The sequence below is a fragment of the Borostomias antarcticus genome (genome assembly GCF_949987555.1).
Source record: "Borostomias antarcticus genome assembly, chromosome: 23".
Lineage (NCBI taxonomy): Eukaryota > Metazoa > Chordata > Actinopteri > Stomiiformes > Stomiidae > Borostomias > Borostomias antarcticus.
In genome coordinates, this window is record NC_140256.1 from 9,354,427 (window position 1) to 9,382,216 (window position 27,790).

General features: G+C 48.1%; 1 protein-coding gene across 1 annotated transcript in view; it reads right to left on the reverse strand.

The window, feature by feature from the left end:
- adgrd2 (adhesion G protein-coupled receptor D2) overlaps positions 1-22,299 on the reverse strand; it is a gene marked incomplete at both ends in the record, with an annotated part of 32,058 nt that extends 9,759 nt beyond the window's left edge. The window contains 6 exons of the mRNA XM_084457520.1: positions 139-423; positions 1,563-1,669; positions 1,815-1,940; positions 3,169-3,798; positions 3,918-4,163; positions 22,059-22,299. Of these exons, the coding sequence (XP_084313646.1) occupies positions 139-423; positions 1,563-1,669; positions 1,815-1,940; positions 3,169-3,798; positions 3,918-4,163; positions 22,059-22,299 (1,635 nt within the window). The remainder of the gene's footprint in view (positions 1-138; positions 424-1,562; positions 1,670-1,814; positions 1,941-3,168; positions 3,799-3,917; positions 4,164-22,058) is intronic.
- Between the last annotated feature and the right edge of the window lie 5,491 nt (positions 22,300-27,790).

Below are 27,790 nucleotides of genomic sequence, written 5' to 3' on the forward strand. Positions count from 1 at the left end.
CATTATGTGGCATTATGTATTCAATAATATTATTTTGGCTAAGAGTATCTATGTGAACTGACTGCCCCCTGGTGGAAAGCTGTTGTAATTGCACAATAGTTTGCCTCAGTTCACAGTTTTTAAGCTCCTGTATAGTACCTGTTTGATGGCCTGCCACCTAGGGGTGTTGTCCTGGCTGATGATGCTGTCTGCCACAGAGATGAAGCCCTGGCTGAGTTCCCGCGCGCTGGCTTGGCTGCCGTTGTCCTCCGAGGGCATGTCATGGTCTGTGGACACGTCTGCGACATGGGACAGCAGCTGAACCAGAGACAGCATGTCTCCGGGCTGCAAGTCCTCTCCGCTCTCCTTCAGAGCCCTCCTGGACATGTCCAGCAGACTGGACACCTGGACAAAGCTCATCTGGCCTTGGCTCCTCTGCACCCCCTGGACATACACACACACACACACACACACACACACACACACGCACACACGCATGCATGCACACACACACACACACACACACACACACACACACACACACACACACACACACACACACACACACACACAGAACCAGACCCAGACCCAGACCCAGACCCAAACACAAATCACATAACCGGGGGGAGGGAAATAGGAAAGCAGTTTAATAACAAGCAAAACAAATTGTCACAAGTTAAAGTTTATAGAATAAAAGTTTTTAATATTCTGAAGCCTACAGACGGATAAATATAAGTGCCATTTAGATTTACAATTGTGTTACTCTTTTGTAATCTCAGTGTCTTCTGACTTAAATTAAAAGAGGCTTAAAGGAGTCGTTCAGAATTTTGGACATAGAGCCTCATTTACGACTTAGGCTACCCATAATGTTAATGATTGGTGGAGAACATTTCCATGCTAATGCTAGTGCAATGCAGTAGAAACAGCTAGCATTTAAAGAAAACTCACTTAAACACTCCACAGTGTACCCAAATCAAATCAAATATGAGGACAGTCTGTCGGGGGCTCATTTGAGTTTTTATACCATCATTTTTGAAGTCAAACTATCGTTGAACCCATTTTGTTCTCTGTAAATAGAGAGGCGGAGTAATATGTACATCCGACACTATTGTCTTCACAACAACAAGGAACAGAAGAGTGAACTATCAATACAACAACAAGTTGCAATGACCACGTTTGAAAGGGATATGTCTGACTTTGATGAGGAGTTTAGTTTATCTGGATTCTTATTTGTTTGGAGTGTTTTTAAGTGAGTTTTCTTTGAATGCTAGCCATTTCAATTCGATTGCGCAAGCATTAGCATGCCGCTAACACCGAAGAGAGACAGCATGGAATCAGTTGAAAATGTTCTCCATCAATCAACAACATTATGGGTTGTAAATGAGGCTCTATGTACAAAATTCTGAACTACCCCTTTAAATGCATAGCACTACATAGAGGCAGTTGTGTACTTGCAAGTGATGCATATCATTCACACAAAATATTTTAAGGATGGTCTATACATCTGTTACTGATCTAGCGCTCTCCAAAAACACAAAACATGTATGGTTATTCGTCTATAGGCCTCAAACAATCAAGAGTACCTCTGTTCCATTGCTTGCTTCCATTGACAGCTGCTTGAGGTGGTTCATGTAGGAACTGGGATGAGCTTTTTGACTCTCCATAAGTTCCTTCCTCCTTTTAAAGCTCTCTGTCAAAGAGACAGTATTCTGTCAAATGCTTTCTCTCAAAATGTCTTCTAAGGGAATTCTGCACAGTGATGTTAGCCGTGAGAGGGTGCCAGTGTTTGGGCTGGGGTACAGGTCAGCCATGTCAGTGCTGGTGGAGGGTCTCACCAGTGCTGGTCCTGCAGATGAAGGGCAGTGTGTGTGAGCAGTGTGCACGGCCATACAGGGGGAGCTGTTGGCCTGACCAGCCCTCCAGTGTCCTGCAGCCTTGCTCCTCCTTCTGCCTGTGGACAGCTGTACGCACACATGCACACCCACACACATGCACACCCACACACATGCACACCCACACACATGCACACCAACGCACACACACGCATGCGCACAAACACACACACACACACGCAAGCACACACACGCACGTATGCACGCATGCACGCACACACACACACACACACACACACACACACACACACACACACACACACACACACACACACACACGCAGCCACACACACAACATTCAGATCAAGGTCTTTTGATATATACTCATACTGTAAGTGAAGCATAACTATGAACTATCAACTAGATTGTTTCTTTTGTACAGTCTTTTGTACATAGTTGTACTGTACATACTGTATTGTGTACTAAATTAAATAAAACTTCAAAGTGAAACCCACTCTGCCATCAAAAGACTTTCTGAATAGTTTTGTATTTGGAAGCCAGCGTATTTAACCAAAGGTAGTGGTAAGTTTAATCATAATAATGAGTTGTCATTGATTATTTGATGGAATTTGTCATAAAACCCAGCCTATTTCAAGGTGGTTGAATGTTTTGTTACTTTTCACCATTGAGTGAATTTCCATTGTTCTTCCTGAGCACTGAAGCACAAAAACTCTAGACTTGCGGGAATACACCCCTCCCTCCCTCCCTCCCTCCCTCCCTCCCTCCCCCCCTCCCTCCCTCCCTCCCTCCCTCCCTCCCTCCCTCCCTCCCTCCTTCCCTCCCTCCCTCCCTTCCTCTCCCCCTCCCCCCCCCCCCCCCCCCCCGCTGCCCTCCACATGGCCCTGCGCCAGCCAACCATGCTAATCTCTTTCCTCTCCTCCCACTCATATCTCTGGCTGGATGTGTTGAGCCTTACAGCGCCTGGGCTAACTGGTCTCTTTGGTGTGAGATCAGCCAGAATGATTCTACAGACAACCGACCAGAGACCGGAAACAAGCAGCCGAGTTCTGGATTAGAGAGGGCCAGATTACACACACATTGCTCTGCAGGTCATAACAGTGTGACTGGAGTAAAAACACTGTGAGGTCCAGTGTCGGTAAAGTTACCACATACAAAAGGCCCGTGTCATACAGAAGAATCGCAAGATCTACGTTTGGACCATGACTCGGATCGGGACGACGGGTCAGTTGGAGCAGAGGCAAGAGACCACAAGGGGGCGGATGAATCAACATGCCTGACCACCTGGGTTAGTGGTCAGACTGCGGACAGCGCCGCGCTCGTGTAGCGGCGCTCTCACCTGGACAGAACAACATGGCCGACACCTCTCTGAGCAGGGCGTGGCTGCTGACGTTGTTGATGCTCCAGCGGAACAGCGCGTCCTCCGTCAGGGAAGCGCAGCCGCTCACGGCTTTGACCTGCCTCTTCTCCAGCGTTGCGCTCCAGACGTTCAGGTCGGTAATATTCCCAACAAACGGCTCCGTGAAGTTCCCTCCGAAGGAATCCTGATCCTGTCCCAGGATGAGAATCCCGTCTCCGTGGATGTCCCGGGGCGTGTCCGTCCCGGCGCCCGCGTCGCCCGTCTCCCCGTCCACGTAGATGGCCCAGTGTCCGCCCCTCCGGCCCCAGGTGACGCACAGGTGGTGCCAGGCGCCGTCGTTAGCGAAGGACGCCTTGTAGGGGCGGTGCTGCCCGTGCACGATCAGGGCCAGCAGGATGCGGCCCGTGTGGTCCACCTGGCCGCGCAGCTGGAACTCGTTGGTGAAGACGGGAGCAGCGTAGGAGAAGATGGTGGACACCTCATCCCACCGGGGGTCCCACTGGACGTGCACGCACACGCTGAGCGCCGGCAGGGCGGGGAGGGTCACGTTGACCCGGGCAAAACCCTCCTGGGACTCCCGGGGGAAGCTCAGGGCTGAGAACCGCTGGTCTGTGCAGGCAGACACAGAGGGATCAGCTCATTCCCCACTGCTCATTTGAACTAATAAATGCAGAGTCGGTATGGAATGAATTATGAATTATTATGAATGTTTAAAGTATTATACTCACACTGCCTGGCGAGGGCCAGGGGCCTGGAGGGAGCTCTGTGGGGGTCTCGGACCCACATGGGGCCGTGCAGGCCAGCCTGCCTCTGCAGCTCCAGGGCCCCCTCCTCGTCATGCGGCTGTCCCAGGCTGGTGAGGGAGCTGAACAGGCCCTCGCAGTAGCGGCTAGCCTCGGGGAAGGCCAGGGACACGTTGACCAGCTGGAACACCCAGTCTGAGGTGTGGAGAACCAGCCAGGAACTGTTACTGTCTGTGAGGGGAGACACAGAAACGGCGTCATCCACTTGAAATACAACTCCCATCACATGGCTGTAATGTAAGTCTAAGAGGTGAAAAAAACAGGCAATAGTAGTTCTTGTATGACTCTAAAACGTCTGGGGTGGGACGTCATTGACAGGTCTCACCCTCTGGAGACCTCCCTCCTTCGTCTGGCCCTGGCTGTGTAGGCTCACACTCACACAGCACCTTCAGGAAGAAACATCTAGAATCATCTCATCTGTCAGCAAGCACTGGACACTCACTTAGATATTTACATTCAGAATTTGTGCTACCAAAGGCACCGTTACTGGTTACTGTATGTGCATTGCTATTAGCTACATCATTAAACATGAAATATAATTTAAAAAAAAAAGTATATATCTAAATTATTATTATAACTATATAAATACATTATAAATATATAATTATAGTGTCTCTAATCATACAATTACCCACAAAATATTGTTGATTCCAAATAAAACAAAAGTTCTAGTAGTAACATTTTAAAAGAACATTGAATGAAAAGAAGGAAAATATGAATATGAATATACTGTAAAGGAAAAGACTTTACCACATGGCAAAAGAGCAAAGCAGCGGTCAGCAAGGCTCTGGTCATCTCTACGTCTGAGTGATCTACAGCTGAAATAAAAGAGAGTTGCTTGGCTTCTATGGATTACTTAGGTTTACAGAAGATGGTATGAAACCTTTTAAAGGATTTGCTTCAAGATGAATAGCTGCATGTTTCTTTTTCTCTCATTATAAACCAATGTATCCCTGTTCAACATTACAGTATGATGCCTCAGCAAATAGATGATATATTATTCTGAAGATTTCAGACAGCATCATATGGTAACTGCTGTATATCAGACTCCCACCACAAGAAAATAAAACTACACAAAGAGTCAAAGTTTGCTTACCGTAGATTCGTCGTAAACAATCTCCTTCGAATCCAGTTCTCAATATCCCGTTATATTCCCAGGCTGCTGCTAAAAATCTGTGGGCGTACAACGGCTGACCACAGCTCTGATTTCTGTGTGTTTGGAGGATGACCTGCGCCTAGTCCAGTACCAGTCCAGTCCCCTTGTCCGCTGCCCAGAGTCCAGCATGTCCAGCCTATAGCGGGCCTCTCCTGGGGACCCTGTGTTGTCTTTGGTGCAGACCACCGCGGTTTCTGTCCAGCCGTCTCTCCTCCAGCCTCTTGCACACCCCCTCCTCAACACCCTGCATCAGTAACCCGCTTTGTCATGCAAATAGGGTCATTTTTAACAGAACCCTACTTACGCAAGCAGTGTCAAGCGTTTGGCACAGAGAGTTCATCAAGAGCAGCAGGGTGGCAGGCATTTTTACTGTCGCTTTTTATTAATGCCTTCTTTACGGCTCTCTAAGTTTATACAGCGATATTCCACTGTATAGTCAACAGAGAGCAGTAGATGATGTAAATGTAATCAGTCTGTACAGTAAATTATACAGATGGCAGTTTTTTTTTTTTGAGATGCACAGACACCTGTTACATCATGCACAACTGTCCTCAAAGAGTATAGGCCAAGTGAGCACCCTGCCCATCCGTGCACATTTAAAGAGCATACTGTACACGGTCGGAAAACTGCAGTGTGTCCCTGACGCCCTGAGCGCACACACACACACTTGTGCTTGAGTGGAAGATCTTTGCGCAAAAGCCATGACATCACTAATGCCTTGAGTACACCGACCTGGAAGACAAAGCGAGTCATTAGTATTCCCCTGGGCACAAACCTCCCGGCTGAAAGACTCACCACAGGCTCTGATAAACAAAGCATGCAGCACCAAGCTGGAGCCTGGGCACCCCTCTGTGTCCCCTCTCTCCTCGCCCCTCTCTCCCCGCCCCTCTGTGTCCCCTCTCTCCTCGCCCCTCTGTGTCCCCTCTCTCCTCGCCCCTCTCTCCTCGCCCCTCTGTGTCCCCTCTCTCCTCGCCCCTCTGTGTCCCCTCTCTCCTCGCCCCTCTCTCCTCGCCCCTCTGTGTCCTCTCTCTCCTCGCCCCTCTCTCCTCGCCCCTCTGTGTCCCCTCTCTCCTCGCCCCTCTCTCCTCGCCCCTCTGTGTCCTCTCTCTCCTCGCCCCTCTCTCCTCGCCCCTCTGTGTCCCCTCTCTCCTCGCCCCTCTGTGTCCCCTCTCTCCTCGCCCCTCTGTGTCCCCTCTCTCCTCGCCCCTCTGTGTCCTCTCTCTCCTCGCCCCTCTCTCCTCGCCCCTCTGTGTCCCCTCTCTCCTCGCCCCTCTCTCCTCGCCCCTCTGTGTCCCCTCTCTCCTCTGTGTCCCCTCTCTTCTCCCCACTCTGTGTCCCCTCTCTCCTCGCCCCTCTCTCCTCGCCCCTCTGTGTCCCCTCTCTCCTCGCCCCTCTGTGTCCTCTCTCTCCTCACCCCTCTGTCTCCCCTCTCTCCTCACCCCTCTGTGTCCCCTCTCTCCTCACCCCTCTCTCCTCGCCCCTCTCTCCTCGCCCCTCTGTCTCCCGTCTCTTCTCCCCCCTCTGTCTACCCTCTCTCCTCGCCCCTCTGTCTCCCGTCTCTTCTCCCCCCTCTGTCTACCCTCTCTCCTCGCCCCTCTCTCCTCCCCCCTCTGTCTCCCCTCTCTTCTCCCCCCTCTGTCCTCACCCCTCTGTCATCTCCTCTCTCCTCCCCCCTCTGAGTGAAGAAAGCCTCTGGGTCTGCCCCATGCCATAGTGGACTTACGTTTGACCATTAATGAACAGATATCGAGTTGGAATGAAGTTCTTCATGTACCTCATCACCCCCCCCTCATCCAAAACATCCAGAGGTCCGCTCTCCTCTCTTTACTGGCGACCACATTGTGGTTTACTAGTATTGACTATCAATCTCCACAGTCTTTATGGAGAGTCTAAATCTCCCTCTGTACTAGTGAGAGGGGCATCAGGTGGTCTGTGTCTATTCCTGACCTGCCCATCTGTAAACAGGGAGGGAGGGACAATACCGAATGCCATGTTGCTGTCTCACAGCAGTAAAACACATTAGAGGTGATACATAAAACTTAACCACCACATTAAATGTAACACCTGTTCTTTATGCCCTGGCCTGACAGAAAACACGAGTAGAAGGTACACTAGAGTCAACGCGGAGTATGTGAGCCAAGGTCATCATCATCTGTGATATGTTTAGATGTCTATGGATGTCTTCTGTCTTTTCTCACTTTAACATGGTGATAAAAGTTTATATGGGCGCCCTATTGGGAGGATTGTGATTGTCAAGCAGGGGAGGGGAGTATTGCGTGCTGGTGTGTGTGTGTGTGTGTGTGTGTGTGCGTGTGTGTGTGTGTGCGTGCGCACGTGATCTACACACTTGGAATGTCGTGACAATCCCCACTATAGAGGCTAGATTCAGATTCACACACCATAGAAATAACAGGCCTTTCTCAACACACAGGCTATTGATCAAAATGTTACTGACAAGCCTAGTCAATCTTTAACAATTATGTGCAATCAATCTTAATCTTAATCGTTTTTTTCCCAACCACATTGACCTGGGTGGTCATAGAATGCTAAGAGAGGGGTATGGTCAGCTGGTCGGCCATGTTGAGAGTGAGGGTAAGTTTGGGATGAGATAAGATGAGATGTTTTGCAGACAATCCTGTTGAGTCACAGAAGTGAGAGTGGGTCAGCAGTGGGAACGTGCCTACCTTATAGTGCTGTGGTAGGTCGACTACAATGCCATGAATCACAGAGCCATAAAAGCTGGCCAACACAAATGTGGAGGAGGCACTGGGGCATTTTCCTGAGGAACCCAGAGCAACCAACAGACTGACCAGAGAGCAGAGGGACAAAAGCCCAGTGTTCAGCAGCTGTATGTAGGCCACGTCTATGGAGAGGGAAGGCCCTCACCTACTTTCTCTCACTCTGTGAACGGGACTTTATAAACATACAGTTCAGTACCTGCAATCTCCAGTTTGCAGGATGTATATTGAACTATTTTCACCATAGGTGAATTGATCAATTGATGCTTTCACTTGTTTCAGAACCTGTGAGACACAAACATACAACCCTTAATCTACCCTTCAATGGCTGGCACAGACATAACACCACCACAGTTTGTTGGTCTATAGCATGGGGTCTCCAACCTTGTTTTCATCTGAGAGCTACATTGAAACCAGGCCAGGTCCAGCCTAGCTTATGTGCGTAGCTGGCTTGTTTCTGTTCAGGACTGGTAAGACGGAAGCTAGTCATGCCACTGAAATATCTCTGAATTGAAATTACATGAAATAATGTCTGATAAATTAAGATAGGTCTTCGCCTGGACACATCAGTTCCAATGCTTCCAATGCTAATCAGGCACAATAAGAGCAGGATAGCCAGTTAGCTCATGAGCTCACAACAACTAGCAGAAATTTCCATAGCATTAATAGTAGCGGTCAGTGGCTAAAGCAGTTACACTGATGATTCCTGTAACGTTAGCTATTTTGCTGCAATTGGTTCAACTTCTGTTTCTGGAAAAAGGTAAGGGATAAACCCAGATAACACAAGGCTAGCGGACCTACAGCGGTCCCCGATGGACGAGCTGGCGGACTTCTGGACGAATCCGCTGGCGGGCCTCCGGCCGAATCTGCTGGTGGGTTCCTGGCCATTTGCACATCAAATGGCAAGCGGACCTGAGGCGGATTATTAGCGTCAGGGACAGCAGTCCTCTAGTAATCCGAAATGCTCCCGCTATTGCTCCACCACCATTCCACCGGTAGTTTATTGTCTATATCCGAGGCCCATTGGCCCTAGGCTTATGGATTTCTATTGCTAAAATAACTTACTCTGAAAATTTTTTTGGGTAACCCTTCCTTTCATAGCCCCCCAATTACTAAACATTTACCTGATAAATACATGCAAAGTATAGCCTAATATATAATGGGTAATTACTGAGACACCTATACTGTAGATATAATTTCAAAACAGGAGTGTTTCAAATGTTCAATTACTGCACATAAATTCAATAACTGACATAGCACCACAAGGTAACCACATTTTTCCATAACTTCTATAACATCCAGTGACAAACACAAATGACAAATCACAATGCTCATATTTATTAAAATGCTTTGAATTATATTAATTATAACTGGATCCACTCAGGATTCTGGGAGTGGGACCGAGAACAGGAGGAGCAGAAAACAAAACACAGAGTTGCATACACAGAGAAACATAACAGTAAGCACAAGTCTAGTATATCAATGGGACTTGTAATTGGTCACTTAATTGGTCACCCAGTTTCTGCAATCAGTTTGACAGTTAATTCATCAGCAAAACAGACTGTACATTTCCTTTAAAAAAAAATCAACGTTTTGTTCCCATGGAATCTCTCCCGTCCGTCTGAAAAAAGGGGGCAGAGAGGAGAGGAAGAAAGGTCATGGCTAAAGATAGGAATCAAACAGGTTCCTCCTTAACTGGGGATTAAACCCTGATGTCCCACAAGGGAGCCGGACACTTAATCCACTACACTACCAAGAAACTTAAAAGTGCAGGATGTCATAGTGCCTTTGTTTCTATGGAATCGCTCCCGTACTTCCAAAAAAAGGGGAAAATAGAGTGAAAGGAGGGAGGGAGAGGGATGGAAAGGCTGAAAGTAAACTTAGGAATAAACCCACAGGCTAGCAGAGGGTGTGGGTATGGTTTCCCAAAATCACTTCGATCTTGAACTTCGATCTCCCGGGTGGGAGTCCGATGCTTTCACCGCTACTCTACTTGTGCAGTGGAGATCAGCACATTGATTTTGATGTACTTCTTTATTTTAGTGTGCTGGGACTACTGCCTCTTGTGGTGCCAACAGAGAAATGCAGGTCAACATTCAACGGAGGGAGGGAGGGAAGGAGGGAGGGAATGATAACTGGACAAACATTATACTAGGTGCGCTGGCTTACAGCCACGCACAACAATAAGTGGCCAAGAGCTACTCATGTTTGACATTTATTCACACATCTAAGTTTCAATGTGTCACACTCACACAATCAAATCTCAAATTCAAATCAGTCATAGAAAACTTTACAATTTTTACATAATTACTATTTTCTCTTAGTCATTTTCTGTATCCACATATCAATGTATCACATCACCATTCACATACTGTATCAAACGTATATCGTTTTATGGTCCACGTGGGTACTATCAAAACATCTTGAATTCACATCAGTCATAGAAAACATGATTATTTTTCACATATTCCTTGTTTTCTCTAAGATCCTGTAGAAGCCAGCTGTGTTTAGGAATGTGTTTATGACTAGCCTCTACCTTGGGGTAATCATTTAAGTGGCTCGGACTGTCTAATACCACTTTAAAAGGAAAGTGTTTAGATCATGACGGTGCTGAACATGATGTCAGAGAATGCCTTAGGTCTCTAAAGTAAACTAATGAGTGTGGAGACAGTAGTCGTGCCCATATGAAGAGAACCGCATGAACTGTGACCATATTGGACTAACCAATATGATTTGAGCTGTTATAGGGTATAAAACATTGTGTTGGTGAATTGTAAGCCAGAGTCTGTGACCTGGGGATGCTCCATCTGCTGCAGCAGAATAATATTGATGTTTTATGATGAATAAAAGAATATTAAGCTAACACATCCGGACCTCTGCAAACCTTTCTTTACTCCATCTAAGCTTAAATAAATTAACTACAAATGTGTTTTGGACAATCAGAGTCAAAGTGGACAGCGCTAAATACAAGTGTAAACGGCCACCAAAACGTTTTGTGAAACGTTTCCTCAAACCACTTGCCGAGGTGGTCTGAGACGCATTGACCACATATCTGTATGACATATAGCCTACGGAAATAGCCTACCTTCTTTTCATAGTTTAGCCTACTTCTCCACCTCGAGCTTCACTTTTTCCATCTTAATATTTTGTAGGCTATCTTAATATTGAATTCTAAACTGTATTCTAAACTCTGTATTTCACAAAGCTGGCTAACTGAGTAAGCCTGACTTCTGTACAAAGTAAATCTGGAAAGCTTTTTTTTTTTTTTTAAATTTCAGTCCATGTTCCAGATTTTAATAGTTTTTAGGTTTTACTCATTGCAAAAGTCAGGCTGTAGGCTGTGGCTTCACTCTGCACTCGCAGCATGTTCAGAAGCCTTGTTCAGACACCTGTCTGTCTTGTTTCAGCCTAAGTCAATACTGCACTCTCTTCAAGACTAGAGGAGCCAGACCGAGGCTAGGGGAGGAATAGAGAGATATACTACGAGGCTATTCAAGTTTTACAAAGTCAAGAACTCCATGACCAACCACATAAATCTGACATCTAACATCAATGTGTTCAAACAATTACGGCAATTTACGAGACTCCTATGTAAAAGTGCTAGATAACAACAATGGTCTACTGGTCTGTGAGTGTTTGGGTGAATCCCTCCCACTTGTGCCTGGTGTCAACAGGCTACCAATGGTAAAAGTAGACGACAGCATCTTTTAATCAACAGATCTGGCAATCAGGACTGAAAAGTGCACAAAGAAAAGTGTGGGTGGGGGGGGGGTGAACCACCACCAACAACAACCCCCCTCCCTCCCCCCTGCTGGCTTTCTTTCTCTCTTTCTCTCCTCCACTGTAACTTTGCAGCCATTGCCACCCAGTGTATTTCCATGGCAACCTGGGGGTTCTAAGAAAAGCATGGAAACGTCAAACACTTGGCAAGCTCACATCATAGGAGACAAAGGGCCCATGACCTACATGTGGGGAGAGGATGAACACTTTTCCCAGAAGCAGCAGCCCACAAGAACCTCGCACCTGGGGATGCTTACATCCCCAAAAGTCCCTGTCTCGTTCAGCTTCTTGGGCAGAAAGCTGCAATGCAGTTGAGTGTTAACATACCGTACTGATGAGTTATAAATCACTTTGAGGATGAAGATAAACTTAAAAAGGAGGTAATGGCATGTCGACTGTGACCTGATCTGGTCAGTGAATCCTACAAATGAAAAGTAGTGTATTCTCTAAAATTAGATAATATGCTGAAGATTTTGCCTTGACAGGTCCAAACTATGATCCTCTACAGGGATATGATGAAGAGACGTTTTTCCACGTGGCCAAAAAAACATCAACACATGAACGCATCCTCAGATTTATGGAATTATTAAAGGGCCAGGGGGTACATGTCAGTAAATCTGCAGTCAGAAAATGGCGGAATGTTCCCTCATAAACAAACATTCCTGGCTGGCCGGCCATCGGGGGCCATGTTTGTCTGGCCTAATCTGGCCGCAGCAGATAGGCTTTATGGCCGCCCTGCCAACCATCAATCAGTGCTACTGCTGGGGACCAGGGCACTGGTAGGGGGGAGCTACACGGTCACCACGGAGACCGCCTTTAAAAGGAGCCCCATAAATGTTGTAGGGGCGTTAGGATGAAACAAAGAAACAGAGAGAGAGAGAGAGAGAGAGAGAGAGAGAGAGAGAGAGAGAGAGAGGAGAGAGAGAGAGGTGGAGGGACAAGAGCAACATTGGCTGTTTCTGTAGACCGAACTGTGCCAAAGACCTGACCTGACTCACCCTCTGGTTTTCACTTTCAATCCCCCCCCCCCCCCCCCCCCCCATACACTATATACAATTTATTCAATCCAGCCCAAAGAATATGTTTAGATGCAGTGGTTGGATGCAGTTACACCAATGAAAAGTTTCACACTGCACTCTCACCTTTGACCCTTTGTTGTGTGGGGCACTCTTGTAGAGATGGGCAGCAGATGTGTTTCTCAATGTCTGTGTTTGTTTGCCAATCTTATGCAGTATTTGTCCTGAGATTCGGGATTTGTTTCATGCCCGGGAGTGTTTTCTTGAGATCTAATTTCCCATCTGGGACAATAATGAATTGAACTTACATTTCATTTGGGCCCCACAAATCCAATTAGCAGGCATAATCCAGCACGGTAAAGCTAGGGCTCACACACTTCTGCACTACTGCATAGCAACTCAGAACTATTCTATAGGAGTTCAAATGAGGAACAAACAGACAACAGAAACAAAAGCTGGAGGGTCTGAGGAGAGTTCCTGGAATCCAGTCACCCGCTCCTGTTGTCTGACCTCTTTGTATGTGATGAGGAACTATTGCGCATGAGTGAAAGCAGAGAAAGTTCCTGCAACAGAAAGGCATTTCTCTTACTGGGATGTGCATGGAGAGAATATATATGCTACCTTGTCACTCTGTAGAAATACAGAGAGCTGAGGATGTGTCTGATGTTCCCACTTAGGCTACTGGTTATCACTGAACAGAACAACAATGTTTTCTCAACGTTTGATTAATTAGGTATTTGTGAAATTATGTCATTCAGTCTGAGACATCAGAGAAGGTAACATCACACTCACTGAGACACGTTCCACAGATCACACGTGGTGTGTGAGAGCTATTTTTATTTACACACTGACACCATGTGGCAGAAGGTTGCATATCCTTCACTGTGAAGTCCCACAGAAGAAGGGACATCCATGTGAGTCCATGTGAGATGGTCATACTTTGTGATAGATATGAGTAAAACATGACAGGAATAGGGCAGTGTGTGTTTCATTCAAAGCCTTTAATAGGGCACTTTCCATTAATCCACATTGTGATAGCTATCAGTAAGAACTTGGTAGATAGCTATAGCTGTTTCCTTAACCCCCCAAAGTGTAATGTGCATGCAAATTACATGCAAAGGAGCTAATACATTGTCACACTTTTTGTTGGTTACAGAAACTGTTCCTAATGATATATATGTATTTCCTATATACCTATATATATATATATACACACACACACACACATATATATATATTCAACATTATACATGATGGATTGATTTTAAACAGATTAAATAGATTTAAAGGGTTCCACATATGCTAATTTAACCTACCTTCTATCTCTACCTTTAGTCCCGAAAATGTGCTCTATAATGTCCTTTGGTCTGAATAAACATGTATTTATTTATCAGGGCTATTTTAGTATCCCCCCCACCCCTCCAGGCTGAATTGACTTGATTCAGAGTATGCTAATTATTTATTTAAATTAGTTCCCGCCAGGTAATGTTACCGCCCACTTTGCTGTTTTGAAAAGATGGCAGCTAATTTGGTTCCTTACGATTTTGAGCCGCCTAGCGATCCAGAAAACGACAACCACCAGCCGTTAGGGTTAGGGTTGCCACCAGGTGCATCAATCAAATGCATCGATTCTATTGACATGTGTCATTACAGCGATGCAATTTCGAAACAGGATGATGACGTTGCACAGAAAAAGGTCTATAGCTTACCAGCAACTTGTTGGCTAATGTACCCGAGCCTTTTTAGTTAAACCAGGAGGCTAAAATAGCAGTCACATAGGCCTAACGTTATTACCAAAATAGCAAATAGGCGAGCCAACTGTAAACAATCTAAGTGCCTGTTAGAATAATACTAACGTTAGCGCGCTGGCTACAGCCACCATCCACACACACAAAGCACAACTCGTGGAGTTTGGTATTTTTGTACTTACAGTTTCAGCGTCTTCACGAACAGTTGGTATAGCATCGTTCCTTAGAAGCAGGAACTTTGCAAGTCCTTGTTCAAACTGGCCGAGATATATGAACGATTCGCGAGTAAAGTGCGCAGCGCACACTAAGACTGATTTAGGAAGGGTTTCGGGAATATTACAATTATAAATAAAATTCAACCACTTATCCTTTCTTTCATCGCGTGGGAGGGAGTGGAGAGGCTTGTTTGTTAGAGAACAGCCAAGGACATGGCACCGTTTACCAAATGTAATGTCCATCCTCGTAGGAGACTGGAGACGCGAGGCTAGGTAAATGATAAGGTGGCCTACAACAAGCTAAATATGCTAATCAGGGGCGAAGTATGCAAATTCTCAAAAAACGTGACGTCAGGGCCCCCACTTCCGGAAAATGAAGCAATTGATAGGAGGGGGGGAAAGCGCTCATGGGCAATACAGAGAGAGCAGCGAGTGTTAGGAATTGGGACTGGGCATATCAGTAAGACTCTCGAAAACCGAAATGAGGGTGAAAAATACATTTTCGATTGAGTTTAGCATATGTGGAACCCTTTAAAGTAAAGCACCCCTTTAATTCGACCCTGCAATGCGAATCTTGTCCACTGGGTGCTGCTGTTGTGTAAGGACTTGGTGATCAGCGCTGGCTCATTATACTGGCGCGTGAGTCGACGATGATGAGTTAGTGTGTAGAGACGTCTCAGTCACAGTAGTTCCTCTGTGCCTCTGTTGATCAGAGTCTCCCTGTCCCCTTTTACCTGTGTCACCTGCAGTCATGGACTGTGGAGATGAACGAGGGGGAGGCAATTACACTAGCAAACACTGGGAAAACAGCTGGGCAATTACAAGAACAGAGGTTTGCACTTAGCCTGCTCATTGCCCCAACGTCACTGCATTATGCAGTCCACAGAAGCCGAGCACAAACAGCTAATTAAGTCCTCATTACACCTGGAGTGGAGCACTTGATCCCTACATTAACACGTCAAGATAGAACAATTCCTGCACACCGCGACCTGTTTTATAATATTAAACACCTACTCCTCATTACTGTACACATTAAATAGGAAAAACCTGGGATTTTAATAGCCCAGGTAGGCCATAGGCCTCAGTGATGGTACGCACAGTAGCTGGTGTCGGACCCGTGGGCTGTCAGTAGCCTCAGGCAGGGCTCACACAGCTACGACTACATGTCAGCTGATGAAATCCCGCCTCCTGTCACTCAGTGTGTAGCAGAGGCTGTGATTGGCTGCGGCTGACAGCCTGTGAAAGTGATATTTCTGTGCAAGACAGGGTGTTGGGTGTGTCATGGTCGTGTCTGACGGGGGAGAGGGGCCGCTGAGACTATGTCATGTCACCTGGGTCGAGGGAATCTGTCTATATGTCTTGTCAGTGTGACTGGGGTTTATGAGGTACTACTGCCACCAGACCCCATGCTTGACTGCCTGTCTGCTGCAGCCTAGAGGGATGCTACGCAGAACACGGTCGTAACATGGGGAAACACAGAAACTCTACCTGGGAGGGTGGCTTAGAGCATCTGGGAGAACCACATAATGAGAATAATCCACGGCATTACCTTGGATTACGTAACTCGCCACCGGACAGTGTGCAACACCCAGTATGGCGGCATAGTATTATAGTAGAGCATGTTGAGCGACAGACTGATGCCGTACACACTGAAACACGTGGTGGCTGCGAAGGCCATTCTGCAAATCAACACACCTGCACTTTCCGCCCTCCTTTTGACTTATGCATGATCCAGGTGATTGATAAAACGCGGAGGCCATGCAGAGTGAGGCGAGCCGCTGACGAGGGAGAGGGGAAGAAGGACCCACACGCATTTCCTGTGTCTCCGAGGGCTTCTGAGGAGATTTGCTGCTTACTCAGGAGTGAAAGCCTCAAATTAAAGTGTTTGTGCTGACAAAGGACAAATGGGATTTTCTTTTCGAGCGAACGGTGCAGGATTGTGTCGACTTGCTCAAAGTGTCAGGAAAAATGTCTCCTGGTCGACACCTCTAATGAAACGTGTGCATGAAATTAAGGTCTGTGCTGGCTGCCTGTGTATTGGCTGTGCAAGCCGAGGCAGAGCAGAGAGAGAGAAAGAGAGAGAAAGAGAGAAAGAGAGAGAGAGAGAGAGAGAGAGAGAGGGATGTGTCTCTCCTCCTCTCCTGTGTATAGATATATCTTTTGTACCCTTGAAGTGGGAGTAAATTGAATATTCATGAGTGAGCGTGAATAAGTGCTCTGTCAGCCAGTAGTGTCACTGATAGATGAGGGGAGGGCCCAGTTGGGGCTCCAATGGCTGGCCAGAATACTCCACAGAGGGCCAAGGGTGTAGATATGGAGGAGGCCAACTCTGGTATACGGGATAGAGAGGTTAACTTATAGCCCTTTTCCACCAAGAAGGAACCGGTTCGTGAACCCAATTTTGAACGGTTCCAAGCATTTCGACCAAAAATAAATGAGTTCGGGAACCCCAAAGTTGGTTCCGAACCGGCACCAAAAATAGTAGGTTTTTCAGCGCGAACATTGATGATATAATGACTCAAAACTAGTCGAAACGCAGTCCCGTTCCGTAGATTGTACCAAGGTTCCAAGAATTCTGAACCGGACCGGTTCACGAACCAGAGTTACTTTGGTGGAAAAGGGCTAGTGGAAGCCATTCTCCTCCCCCATACATTGAACTCTGATTTAGGAACCCTGATCAGTCACAGCAAGAACGGCAGGTGCAACTTTAAAACAGCCTGCCTTACCAACTTGACAGTTTCCGACTTCAACTGGAGTCTGCAGGTCTGGTGATCACTGAAGCTGAGAGGACAGGCCTGAACTGAGAGAGAGAGAGAGAGAGAGAGAGAGAGAAGTGGGGGAAGGTTGTTTTTTTTTGTTCTAAGGTCTAGCGGCTCCTCTTACTCCTTTTTTCCAGGCAGAAATTCCACAGTCCAGAACCTTCTTTAATTCCCTCTGACAAGTTCTCACAGTTGCTTCTCAATCCCCAGTGTCCTCTCTGAGAGCTGAAGGCCGACACAGATGCAGCATCGCATCATTTCAGCGCACAGTCTATCCCTGCTCCAGTATTTTGACATGATAATTTTATTCATGATGCCCCCCCCCCCTCCACCCTACACCCCGCACAGCTTGTCGGTACAAGTGCAAATGAGGGATGTTCCAAATGTAAAATGTTCTGTTGTGGGATCAAAGAGGTCCCTGGCCGAGGAAGTGGGATGTGTTCTACACACTGGCCCTGCTGGGTCCAGTCAACAGCCAGCCAGGCTCACTGCTACACCATGGCCAGATGGCTTCCTCAGGCACAGAGAGAGAGAGAGAGAGAGGGAGGGAGAGGGAGAGAGAAAAGAAGCGAGAGAGAGAGAGGTAAAGAGAAAGAGAAGAAGATGGGGGAGAGAGAGGGAGAGAGAGAGGGAGGGAAAGAGGAAAGAGAGTGCACTGATGCTGAACAGGCCCAGGGATGGAGGACTTAGTCAAACCTCCAGAGGTATTAGATCCAAGACACTACAGATGGGTCTTCTTCCCACTGTAGGGAGCTGCTTCAGCTAATTCACAGTCGAGCTGAAAGAGCCGCTAACTCATTTAGCTCTACTCTGAGGGTCTTTGTTCATCAGTATCCTACTATGCAGCCATGGGTTGGTCCGTTTAGAAATGCTTTTTATGCCAGGTTGTGAATGAAGCCAGAACTGTTAAGCATTTTGACCGTCAACTTATTCAGTTACCGATTTAAATCTGTTGATATCATATTAACTACAGTACACCATTATGAATTATACTATAGATAGACTGTCACAAAGAGTTACAATATTTGCAGTGCTAAGTCTTCAAAAGGGCAGTCAGACGCCATAATACACCAGCTAGTGAGCCTACCAGACATGCAGCTAGCCCGTCAGAAAGTCAGTCAGTCAGTCAGTCAGTCAGTCAGTCAGTCAGTCAGTTGGCCAGCCATGCAGCCAGTCAGTCAGCCAGTCAGCCAGCCAGTCAGTCAGTCAGTCAGTCAGTCAGTCAGTCAGTCAGTCAGTCAGCCAGTCAGACAGTCAGTCAGTCAGTCAGTCAGTCAGTCAGTCAGTCAGTCAGTCAGTCAGTCAGTCAGTCAGTCAGTCAGTCAGTCAGTCAGTTATCCAGCCAGCAAGTCAGCCAGCCAGCCTCCCCTCTGCTCTTTGTGTTCACTGCTCCCTCTTGGTGATAATGTATTGGCTACAGGGTGTGTAATGATCCTGCAGCATGGCGGTACCACTAACAGGCATTCCTGTCAAGCACATCACCATCACCGTGCTCATTGATTTGTGTTACCTCTAAAATGGGCCGTTTCCTCAACACCATTCCCAGCCATAATTGGGTCTTGCTTAAATGATTCAAATAACGGGGTCTGTTTCTCTTCCCTTCCTCTCCTCCCTCTCCTCCCCCCTCTCTCCCCCCCCCTCCCCCGTCACTGTCACCCTCACTTATTTCATTACAGATTCAGCAGACTTGATAAAACAGCGGGGGTGCCCCATTCCACACCGCTTAACCAGCCAGCCCCCGGCCCGGCTCAGACAAAGAAGTGGTCAAGCGGGGCAACAAATCACACCAAATGGAGCGTTTGCTCTTTGTGTCGTCTAGTTATGGAAACTGATAGCAGAGAGCAGAATACTGAATAGCTGTAATAAATGCTGAAGAGGGGGAACCTCGTCCTAATTGGACAGTGGAACGGATGCATGGACGCGTTCCCCCTTTTTGTAGCTGTAAATGAGTTGTGTGAGAGTCTAATAGCACACACACAGTTACTGGGGGAGTACCCCCCCCCCCCCACACACACCCCCACCGCCCCCCCCCCCCACCCCCCCCCCCCCCTCCGCTGTACTCTAGGTTGACAGATGAACATGTTCTCTCAGGGCTAATTGCTCTACCTGTTTCTGTCCAGGCTCCAGTGACAGCGCTGTGTTGGTGAAAACCCTCAGATCTCCTGCTGGCTGGACGCCTCAGAGCTGCACGGACCCGTAACGCTGAAACACACACACACACACACACACACACACGCACAGCAAACCTGCAGCACTTCGCAGGAAACTTTAAGGTTTATCTGACATAAAGAGTACGGACTGATGTTTCTGGTTAAAATATGCAGGTTGAAATTCTATAGTTAGACAGCTGTCAGGTGCGCATTGATGGATTAAAAAAACACATGACAAAGATCCCAGGAAATGTGACAGCATCTGTCTCATCGTGATATCAGAACAGTGTAGGCTGTGGTGCTTCACAACTAGATGAGCAAGAACACATGTCTATCAAACCAATGATCAGTGGGAGCTATGATGAGGAATCAAATCACTCAAAATGAAATTGACAACACTTAAAACTCGACTTAAAACATTTCCTGTATATTTCATTATAAAAGAAAGATGTCCTGATACCATAGATCTCTACTGAACACACACTGTCCAATATGGCCATGTGAAGTGGGTCCTGTAAGTATTCTCTGGAAGTACCTTTGTCTGGACGGCCCTCAAGTTGTCATAAAAGATGCAAACCCTCAGCCGGACACGAACTCCCCCCAGATAGATTAATAATAGTACAAAGGGCTGCTGAATCATTGAGATGACCGCTCTCCTCTGACCAGCCTGTGTTGCTCCCACATAACAGAGCTAATAGATCAATGAAGGACACATGAGAGTAGCACAGGCCCATCTTCACTGAGAGACCTCCGGACGGCTTGTCGAGGGGAGCTGAGATTCAAGGGGGGGGGGGGGGGAAGGGGGGTTGTGGGTGGAAGGCTTGAGATCTGGCGCCCTCAGAGAAACGCCTGGATACTACTCACATCTGTACCCTGTGGTGGAGAAAGCACAGTTTAGTTCTTGCGGAAAGACTTCATTTCTCAAAGCGAAAAGGAGCCATTGGATAAGCTCAGCTCTCAAGAATGGGTATTAGGGTGACCAAAACTGTCCTCTTTTCTTTGGCCCAAATGTTAAATTAGGGAGGGGTTTCAACCGGTTCTGATGCTATTCAGGAAATGACCCAAATATGCACCAAGGTCACTCCTTCCCCAACTCCTCTCATTTTGATGTTATCTGAGATGGGGGGGATGGGGGGGAAGAGGAGTTTAAGCAAAACCCTCAAGAACATTATGATTTATTTAAGTGAGGAGAAAATATGAATAATGTATCGGGCTATACGGAACATGAATCTCTTTTGTACTAATTGTCAGGAAGGCTTGCATCCACAGTGTGCGGTTGGAGGGGCTGGAGGACCCCGAGATCACAGGGGCGCATCTCAAAGCCCCCTGTCCTACAGCCACGGCCATCGACTTGCAAATGAGCTCAAGAAAGCCTAATTAATGGAGGCCTAATGAAAGCAGGGTTGTGGTACTGTGAGGAAATAATCTGGGACCCCCATTTCTCTTTCTTTCTTTCTTTCTTTCTTTCTTTCTTTCTTTCTTTCTTTCTTTCTTTCTTTCTTTCTTTCTTTCTTTCTTTCTTTCTTTCTTTCTTTCTTTCTTTCCCCCTCTCCTTCTCTCTTTCTTGCAGCGAGATGGCTCGTGCCATTGAAGTTGATTGCAGAACGCATCAATATGTGAACAAAGTTTGAGAGAGAAGGGGAGAGAATTAGCATTCATTTGAAGAGCAAGCCTGTTATTTATTCTGTAGCTTTTGGCACATTTCTGGTTTCCACTCCCAAGAGGAGAGAGAGATGGAGCAGGATGTTTAAGATGTGTGACGGGCTATAATGGCAACTTCTCCACAGCTCTCCCCGGCTCTGTTGTTTGTACTGGGGAGAGTAGGAGAGTAGCACAGCAGTGAACTAAGAAATCTATCTCATTCTCTCTCTCTCTCCCTCCATCCCTCTTTAGAAGGGTTAGGCGGGTGGAGGCGGCGAGGCAGAGAGCAGTGTAGATCAGACGCGCTGCCCCAGATGCCTCGCAGTCGTGTCTGGTGTCTTTGAAGCCGCCGCGCTCCTCTAAAGCCCGCCCCCCCGGGCCGTGCCACCGTCCGCATGGTCCCGGTGCCCCGGCCGTGCCCCTCTTTGAAGATGAGGCGCCCTGGCCTCGGCTACCGCCACAGGCTTACACAAGCGCGTGCGCACGCACACACTCACACACGCGCACGCACGCACACACACAGACACGCGTACGCACACACGCACACACACACGCACACACACACACACACACACACACGCACACACACACCCTGTCCAGGGTTCTGGAGGGTTCTGGTTATTCTACAATATGCATTGGTCCTAGAAACCAACCACCCAGACAGTATGCAGTAACAACAGTATCTTCAAGCCTTGATCTCCTGGCATTCTCCTCTCCTCTGGTTCTCCTGCCCCCCAGGGTCACTGCATCTCTGGGCTGTAGGTGACCCAAGCTCTGCCCCTGCCCTCTGTAGCTCCTCCCAGGCCTCCCTGGATAGACCGACCCCGCCCTCCACCCCTCCCCCGAACCCATCCCCCACACACTTCCCCCTCCTCCCCCAACAGTGGCCCAGGCTGAGATGGATAGCGGGGGCACAGCCGAGCCCCCCTGGATGGGCTGATTTATGGGGGCTCCTTTCCTCCCAGGCAGAGAGGAGGCCCCCGGGGGGCCCGCATGGAGAGCGCCGGGGGACGCCGGTCGTCTCAGGCCTGACGGCCCCGGGCTCCCGCTCCGTGGTGATGCCAAGTACCAAACGGCCACTCCAGAACGCTCGCCATCCGTCATGCGGGCAGCCAGGGATCTCACTTAAAGGGAGGAAGCACAGAGCACAGGAACAATGAGAGCCACTCCCCCTCTGCTCCCCCGCTCTGCCTTCAGACATTGATCTGCGCTGCAACAATTCATTATATCACCTCAGCTATCGCTATTGTCAGGGGGAAGTAAGATACCTCCGTGCTTTTATTTAAGAGAGCAGGCGACTACTATAAATATATATCCCCTTCACATGTGCAGAAAGCCACGGTGGCATAGAAAAGATAAAGGTCTATTTTTAAACTACACTGTAGCTTTACGTGTGGATGGAGCCCACGCCGGCTAAAGGGCGCCTCGGCTAGGACAAGACACCGTGCTGCCGTAATGACAGAGCCTGGGTGGGTTTGTCCAGCCACCAGCACCGGTTACCCTGACACTGCAGGCTGACGGCCACTGTTCTGGCCAGCCTGCCGTCACATCTGCTGCGTGGAGTGTGGCCAGCAGTGTGCCAATCTGACACACTGTCCAGTGAAACCAAGCTTTAAACTGGTAGGGCAGGAGCCAGATTCTCAGTGTTGGGGGGGGGGGTTATGGGCCATAGTCACTCAGTCTTTATGTGGGAGGGGAGAAGAAGCAGATGGGCTTGGAGATCAGTTGGGGTTACAAGCCAAGACTTGTGGGGGGTAATGTTGCCAGACTGACTGAGCAAAACGGAAATACTAACCGAATATGACAGTATTACTGTGGCTGACAGCCATGACAGCACTACCATAGATGTTCTTGAACACTGCAGTACCTCTGAGCAAACGAACATCTCAAAACATCACAGCGGAGACCAGGATGAGAACAGAGCAGCACAAATACAATATACGAACAGATGAAAATATCATTCCTCTCGAGTATACTGTACTTTGGTGCACAAAGACAATGTACCCCCACAGCACTTTTGTCTTTATTAGTTATAACTGTCTTTAAACCACCGACGTAATGTTCCCTGTCTCGGAGGGCCATTAGTGAGCAACATAGACCAAATTGACAATACGAGAATGACAATACAAGACGGAGCAGAGCCAATGTTCTCTGTGTAAGCGCTGTTTTTTGAAAGCGCTATTTCAATTAAAAAGCGGGTAAACTGCTGATTAATTCAGCACACTTCCCAATTATAGATCAAACGGGCCTCCTGGGGGCGGCGGAGCCCCAAAGATGGCAGATGCCGAGCACACACTCAGGCATATTTCATACGGCTATGAAATATTGAGATGGTCTGTGGTGTTGCTGGTACCGCTGGGCGTCTGTGTTGTTGAGGCACTATGTAAATCTGGCTGTGACACTCGTGTCTTCTGCAGTGCGGAGAGACTGATATCTGGGACATGATCGGGGACACTTTGGGGAGAATGATGCAATGTGTTGCCAAGACAGACAACTGATAAACCGAGACTACGTGTGGCTTTCTGACTACGACGCGCGCAACTGAGAAGACTCAGATGAGGTCACACGCAACTTGGTTTTAGGCACTCCTCGTTAGTGCAAAACGTAATACGGCCTCAGTGATTTCTCTCCACCGGGTAAACAATTTTCTATTCTAGAGATTAAGATGAAGACAGATGGGGGCCTCAGCGTTTGGTTTCAATGTATCCCGATGATAGTTTCCTGAGGTAAACTATAAACAGTCCTCTCGCCTCACCGGTGAGTATGTCCATAAGTCATCTGAGTGGGAGACCAGACAAAGCGTTGCACATTAACTGCTCTCTGGACAGATCGGAGCTGGCCTGGTCCAGTTCCACGCTGCTCCTCTCTGTCTGTGCGCTGCCTCCCAAATGAGGCTGCAGGACTCTGTAACCATCGCTTCATGTCCCAAAAGACACAAGCCCGATAGCGCTGAAATTCAATGTGACCATAACACATAAATCATCTTTTAAGCACTGAGTAGAGCAGGTGCAGGCATAAACAGTGTCGACGCTGCTTTCTCAATGATGTAAATAATTTATCAAACCTACACATGGAGCACTGTTTATTCTGTGCCCACTCAGTGTGTACTCCTCAGACGCCGTTTTAGTGGAGGGCCTGTCAGACACAAACGCACACACGCACACACACACACACACACACACATGCACAAACGCACACACACACACACACGCACACACACACACACACACACACACACGCACGCACACACATACACACACACACACACACACACACACACAATACTCACATGGCTGGTGTTTTAGAGGCGGCCCTGTCTGTCGCCATAATGAATCCCTCTGTGATCATTCTGGCAGCTGTGGTCATCACTCTCTGACCAACAAACACACACTTGCACACACACAGTTGCACATGCACACACACACACACACACACACACACACAAACACGTCAGCACACACACACCATCATTTGGACCTCTCTTTCTTCCACACACACACACACACACACACACACACACACACACACACACGCACACACACACGCACAAACACGCATGCACACACACACACACACACACAACATTTACATACACGCACGTACACATACCACACACACACACACACACACACACACACACACACACACACACACACACACACACACACAAGTACACACACAGGTCCTGCTGACTGTCTGCTCATTCATCATGCGACCCCTCGTGGAGTTGCCTGTGGGAGTGTGGGGAGGAGTTGGGGATGGAGGGATGGAGGGATGGAGGGATTGGGGAGAAGAAGGCTGGGATGCTGGGGCAGGAGAGAGAGGCTGTGAGGAGGAGAGGGAGATGGGGGATGGATGAGGAGATGGGGGATGGATGAGAACAGGAAGCAGCCAGAGGGGCGAGGGCCACGTCTCTGGAATGGGCCTGCAGTGTGTCTGTACAGCAGAGCGGAGAGACGCTCTCTCCAGCTCCGTGCCTGAGGGACTGTCTTAGACAGCCCGCGGAAATCCCCAGGGACCACAGCTCCCCCCCCTACCCCCCCTCTCTCTCTCTCTCTGGCTCGACAGACACCTGGACGAACCTACTCCTCCCTCTTGGATACAATCACTCCACCAGCTTACAGCGTTGACTGGGACTGCTTATGTGTTTGTTGCCGTACAGCAGGACAATCCTATCCCATGCATGCTTCGTCGTACCTGTTCTATTATGTTGATGAGCAGCTACCCTCCCTCCCTCCCTCCCTCCCTCCTTCTCTCCTTCCAGCCGGTAGCTAGATGTTTAGTTCCCCAGGAGCGTTAAGTGCATATCTAAATAGTTGATGAGCTATAAGCTGTTGGGGAAAGTGTCGCCAGCGGCGGCTCATTGAACGCAGCCTATGAGACGCCCCGTGGGAGTGCTTTAAAGAACCTGGCGCCCCGCTGCTCAGGAACCTGGGAGAGGAGGCAGTATTGGGCGCACATCCCTCACAGCGGGCTGGATCATCCCCTCCTCCCCGTCCTCCCTGAAGACAATTATCAGAGGAGAATCCATCCTTTCATTCCGTTCAACGCAAACATCTACCGTACGCCGGGAACGAACGGGAAGCGCGCCTTGATTTCGGAGAGACGCGATTCCAAGAACGCGTCTGCGGTCTGTGTTCGTCGGCGCACGGCTAGCAACCGCGACTGGGTGCGTCGCATCACAGAGCTTTGTCACCAGCTAAATGTCAGCGTGTCTCTAACGTGCCCCGCTTCTGTGGCCACACTACCACGAGGGGTTCCGCATGTCAGTGAGACGGTGACACTCCAGCGGTACAGTGTTTTCCCTCCGCTCCAGAGAGCTGGCGGTTCACATGTGCTGCGGCGGTGGAGATGGAGAAGCTGGCTTGTCCAGAATAGATCTCTCTTGAAGGCGTTTTGTTGTTGTTCACCCCCGGACCCCAGGGACCATTAAGCTGAAAATAATTGGCTCTGAATCTCCCCCCTTCATCGATCCTTTGGAGTCAGTGAACTCTCTGAGACACAGTGCTGGCATACACACACACACACACACACACACGCACACACACACAAGCGCAAGCACACACACACATCCACACACATACATGAGCGCGAGCACACACACACACACACACACACACACACACACACACACACACAAAGACATGCATTTACACACGCACACACACACACACACACATGGGCATGCACACATATATACGGACATGAACAGAAGGCACAAAAAAAGCTATAACGCACACAAAGGCAAGCACCCACACAGACAGACACACACGCATACATACACAGACACACACGCACACACACATGCACGCACACACTCCATAACACGCACGCACACACGCACGCACACACACACACACACACACACACACACACACACACACACACACAAAGCGCTATACACGTAAAGAGAGGCGCACATACACTAGGGTACAAACACATGAATTCTGCCATTCTATATAAGGAAGCACTTGGCCCTAGAATAGCAGTCATTGCTTCTCAGCTGAGGTTAAATCAAGGGAATTTATTTTTCTGCACAGATTCATTTTAGTTCTCTTTGGACACTGCCCCAACCGCACTCTCCTCCATTTATCTTGTATGACAGTCATCACAGCAGCCTCTGTGCTGAAGCCATATTAGACCTCTGCTAGTGAAGTGCCGCCAGCAGAGGGAGCCCATGCTATTCCACACACACGCGCACACACCGTCTCGGACAAGGGCTGGCCGCGCACGGTGAGCATTCATCTTAAATTACCTTCTTCAATCTTCATATAGTCAGCTCTGGATTTAATTAAATCCATATCCATCCGTCTTCTACTGCTCACACGTGGCCTGGAGATCAAGATAGCACCTCCACATCAATACGAGGAGATGAAGTGGAGACCCAATGAAGAATTGACGGCCACCGAGGACACAACGGGGGGTGTTCAGCTCTAGTATCACTCACAGTGACTCTGGCCTTTACTCCACGTTGCACTTGTTCATCACCATGAATCTTAATGTGCGTTTATTTACCGTGTCTATCCATAACGTGTCAGGGTGATTAGGGGAGGGGGACTTCATGTCCATGCTTTAAGAATGTCATTAATAATCATCATCGTGCGTTCCTCCATTGGAAATAGGTCATGGATAATTGAATTTGTTTATCGTGTTTTCTCCCATTAAGAGTAATCAGATAAATACGGGGCCCGGGCCACTGACAGAGTCGTCCAGCACTGATGAACCGTCACATTAATTGAAGTTAATAGGAGGTAAGAGTGGCGCGGGGCTAGCGAGGGGAGCGCGGCGCACGGAAGAGTGCCTCGGATGACTGGAGATGGGCGGGGCTGATTAGTTCCTCTCATGTCCACACGAGAGGAGGGGAGGTCTCAATATGCAGAGCACCAAGACGAATCTAAAATAAAATAAGCACATGCACAAAACAGACAAATATATCCGGAAGGAATCCACAGCAAATTCAAGACGCACATTCACCAACCTGCTATAAACATGTACATTGTGAATATCTGTAGGCCTATTGGACATATTGCACAAATTGATCATACAATACTTGAATTACCCTGTAAATAAGTTGATATACTGGTAAACCAACGAT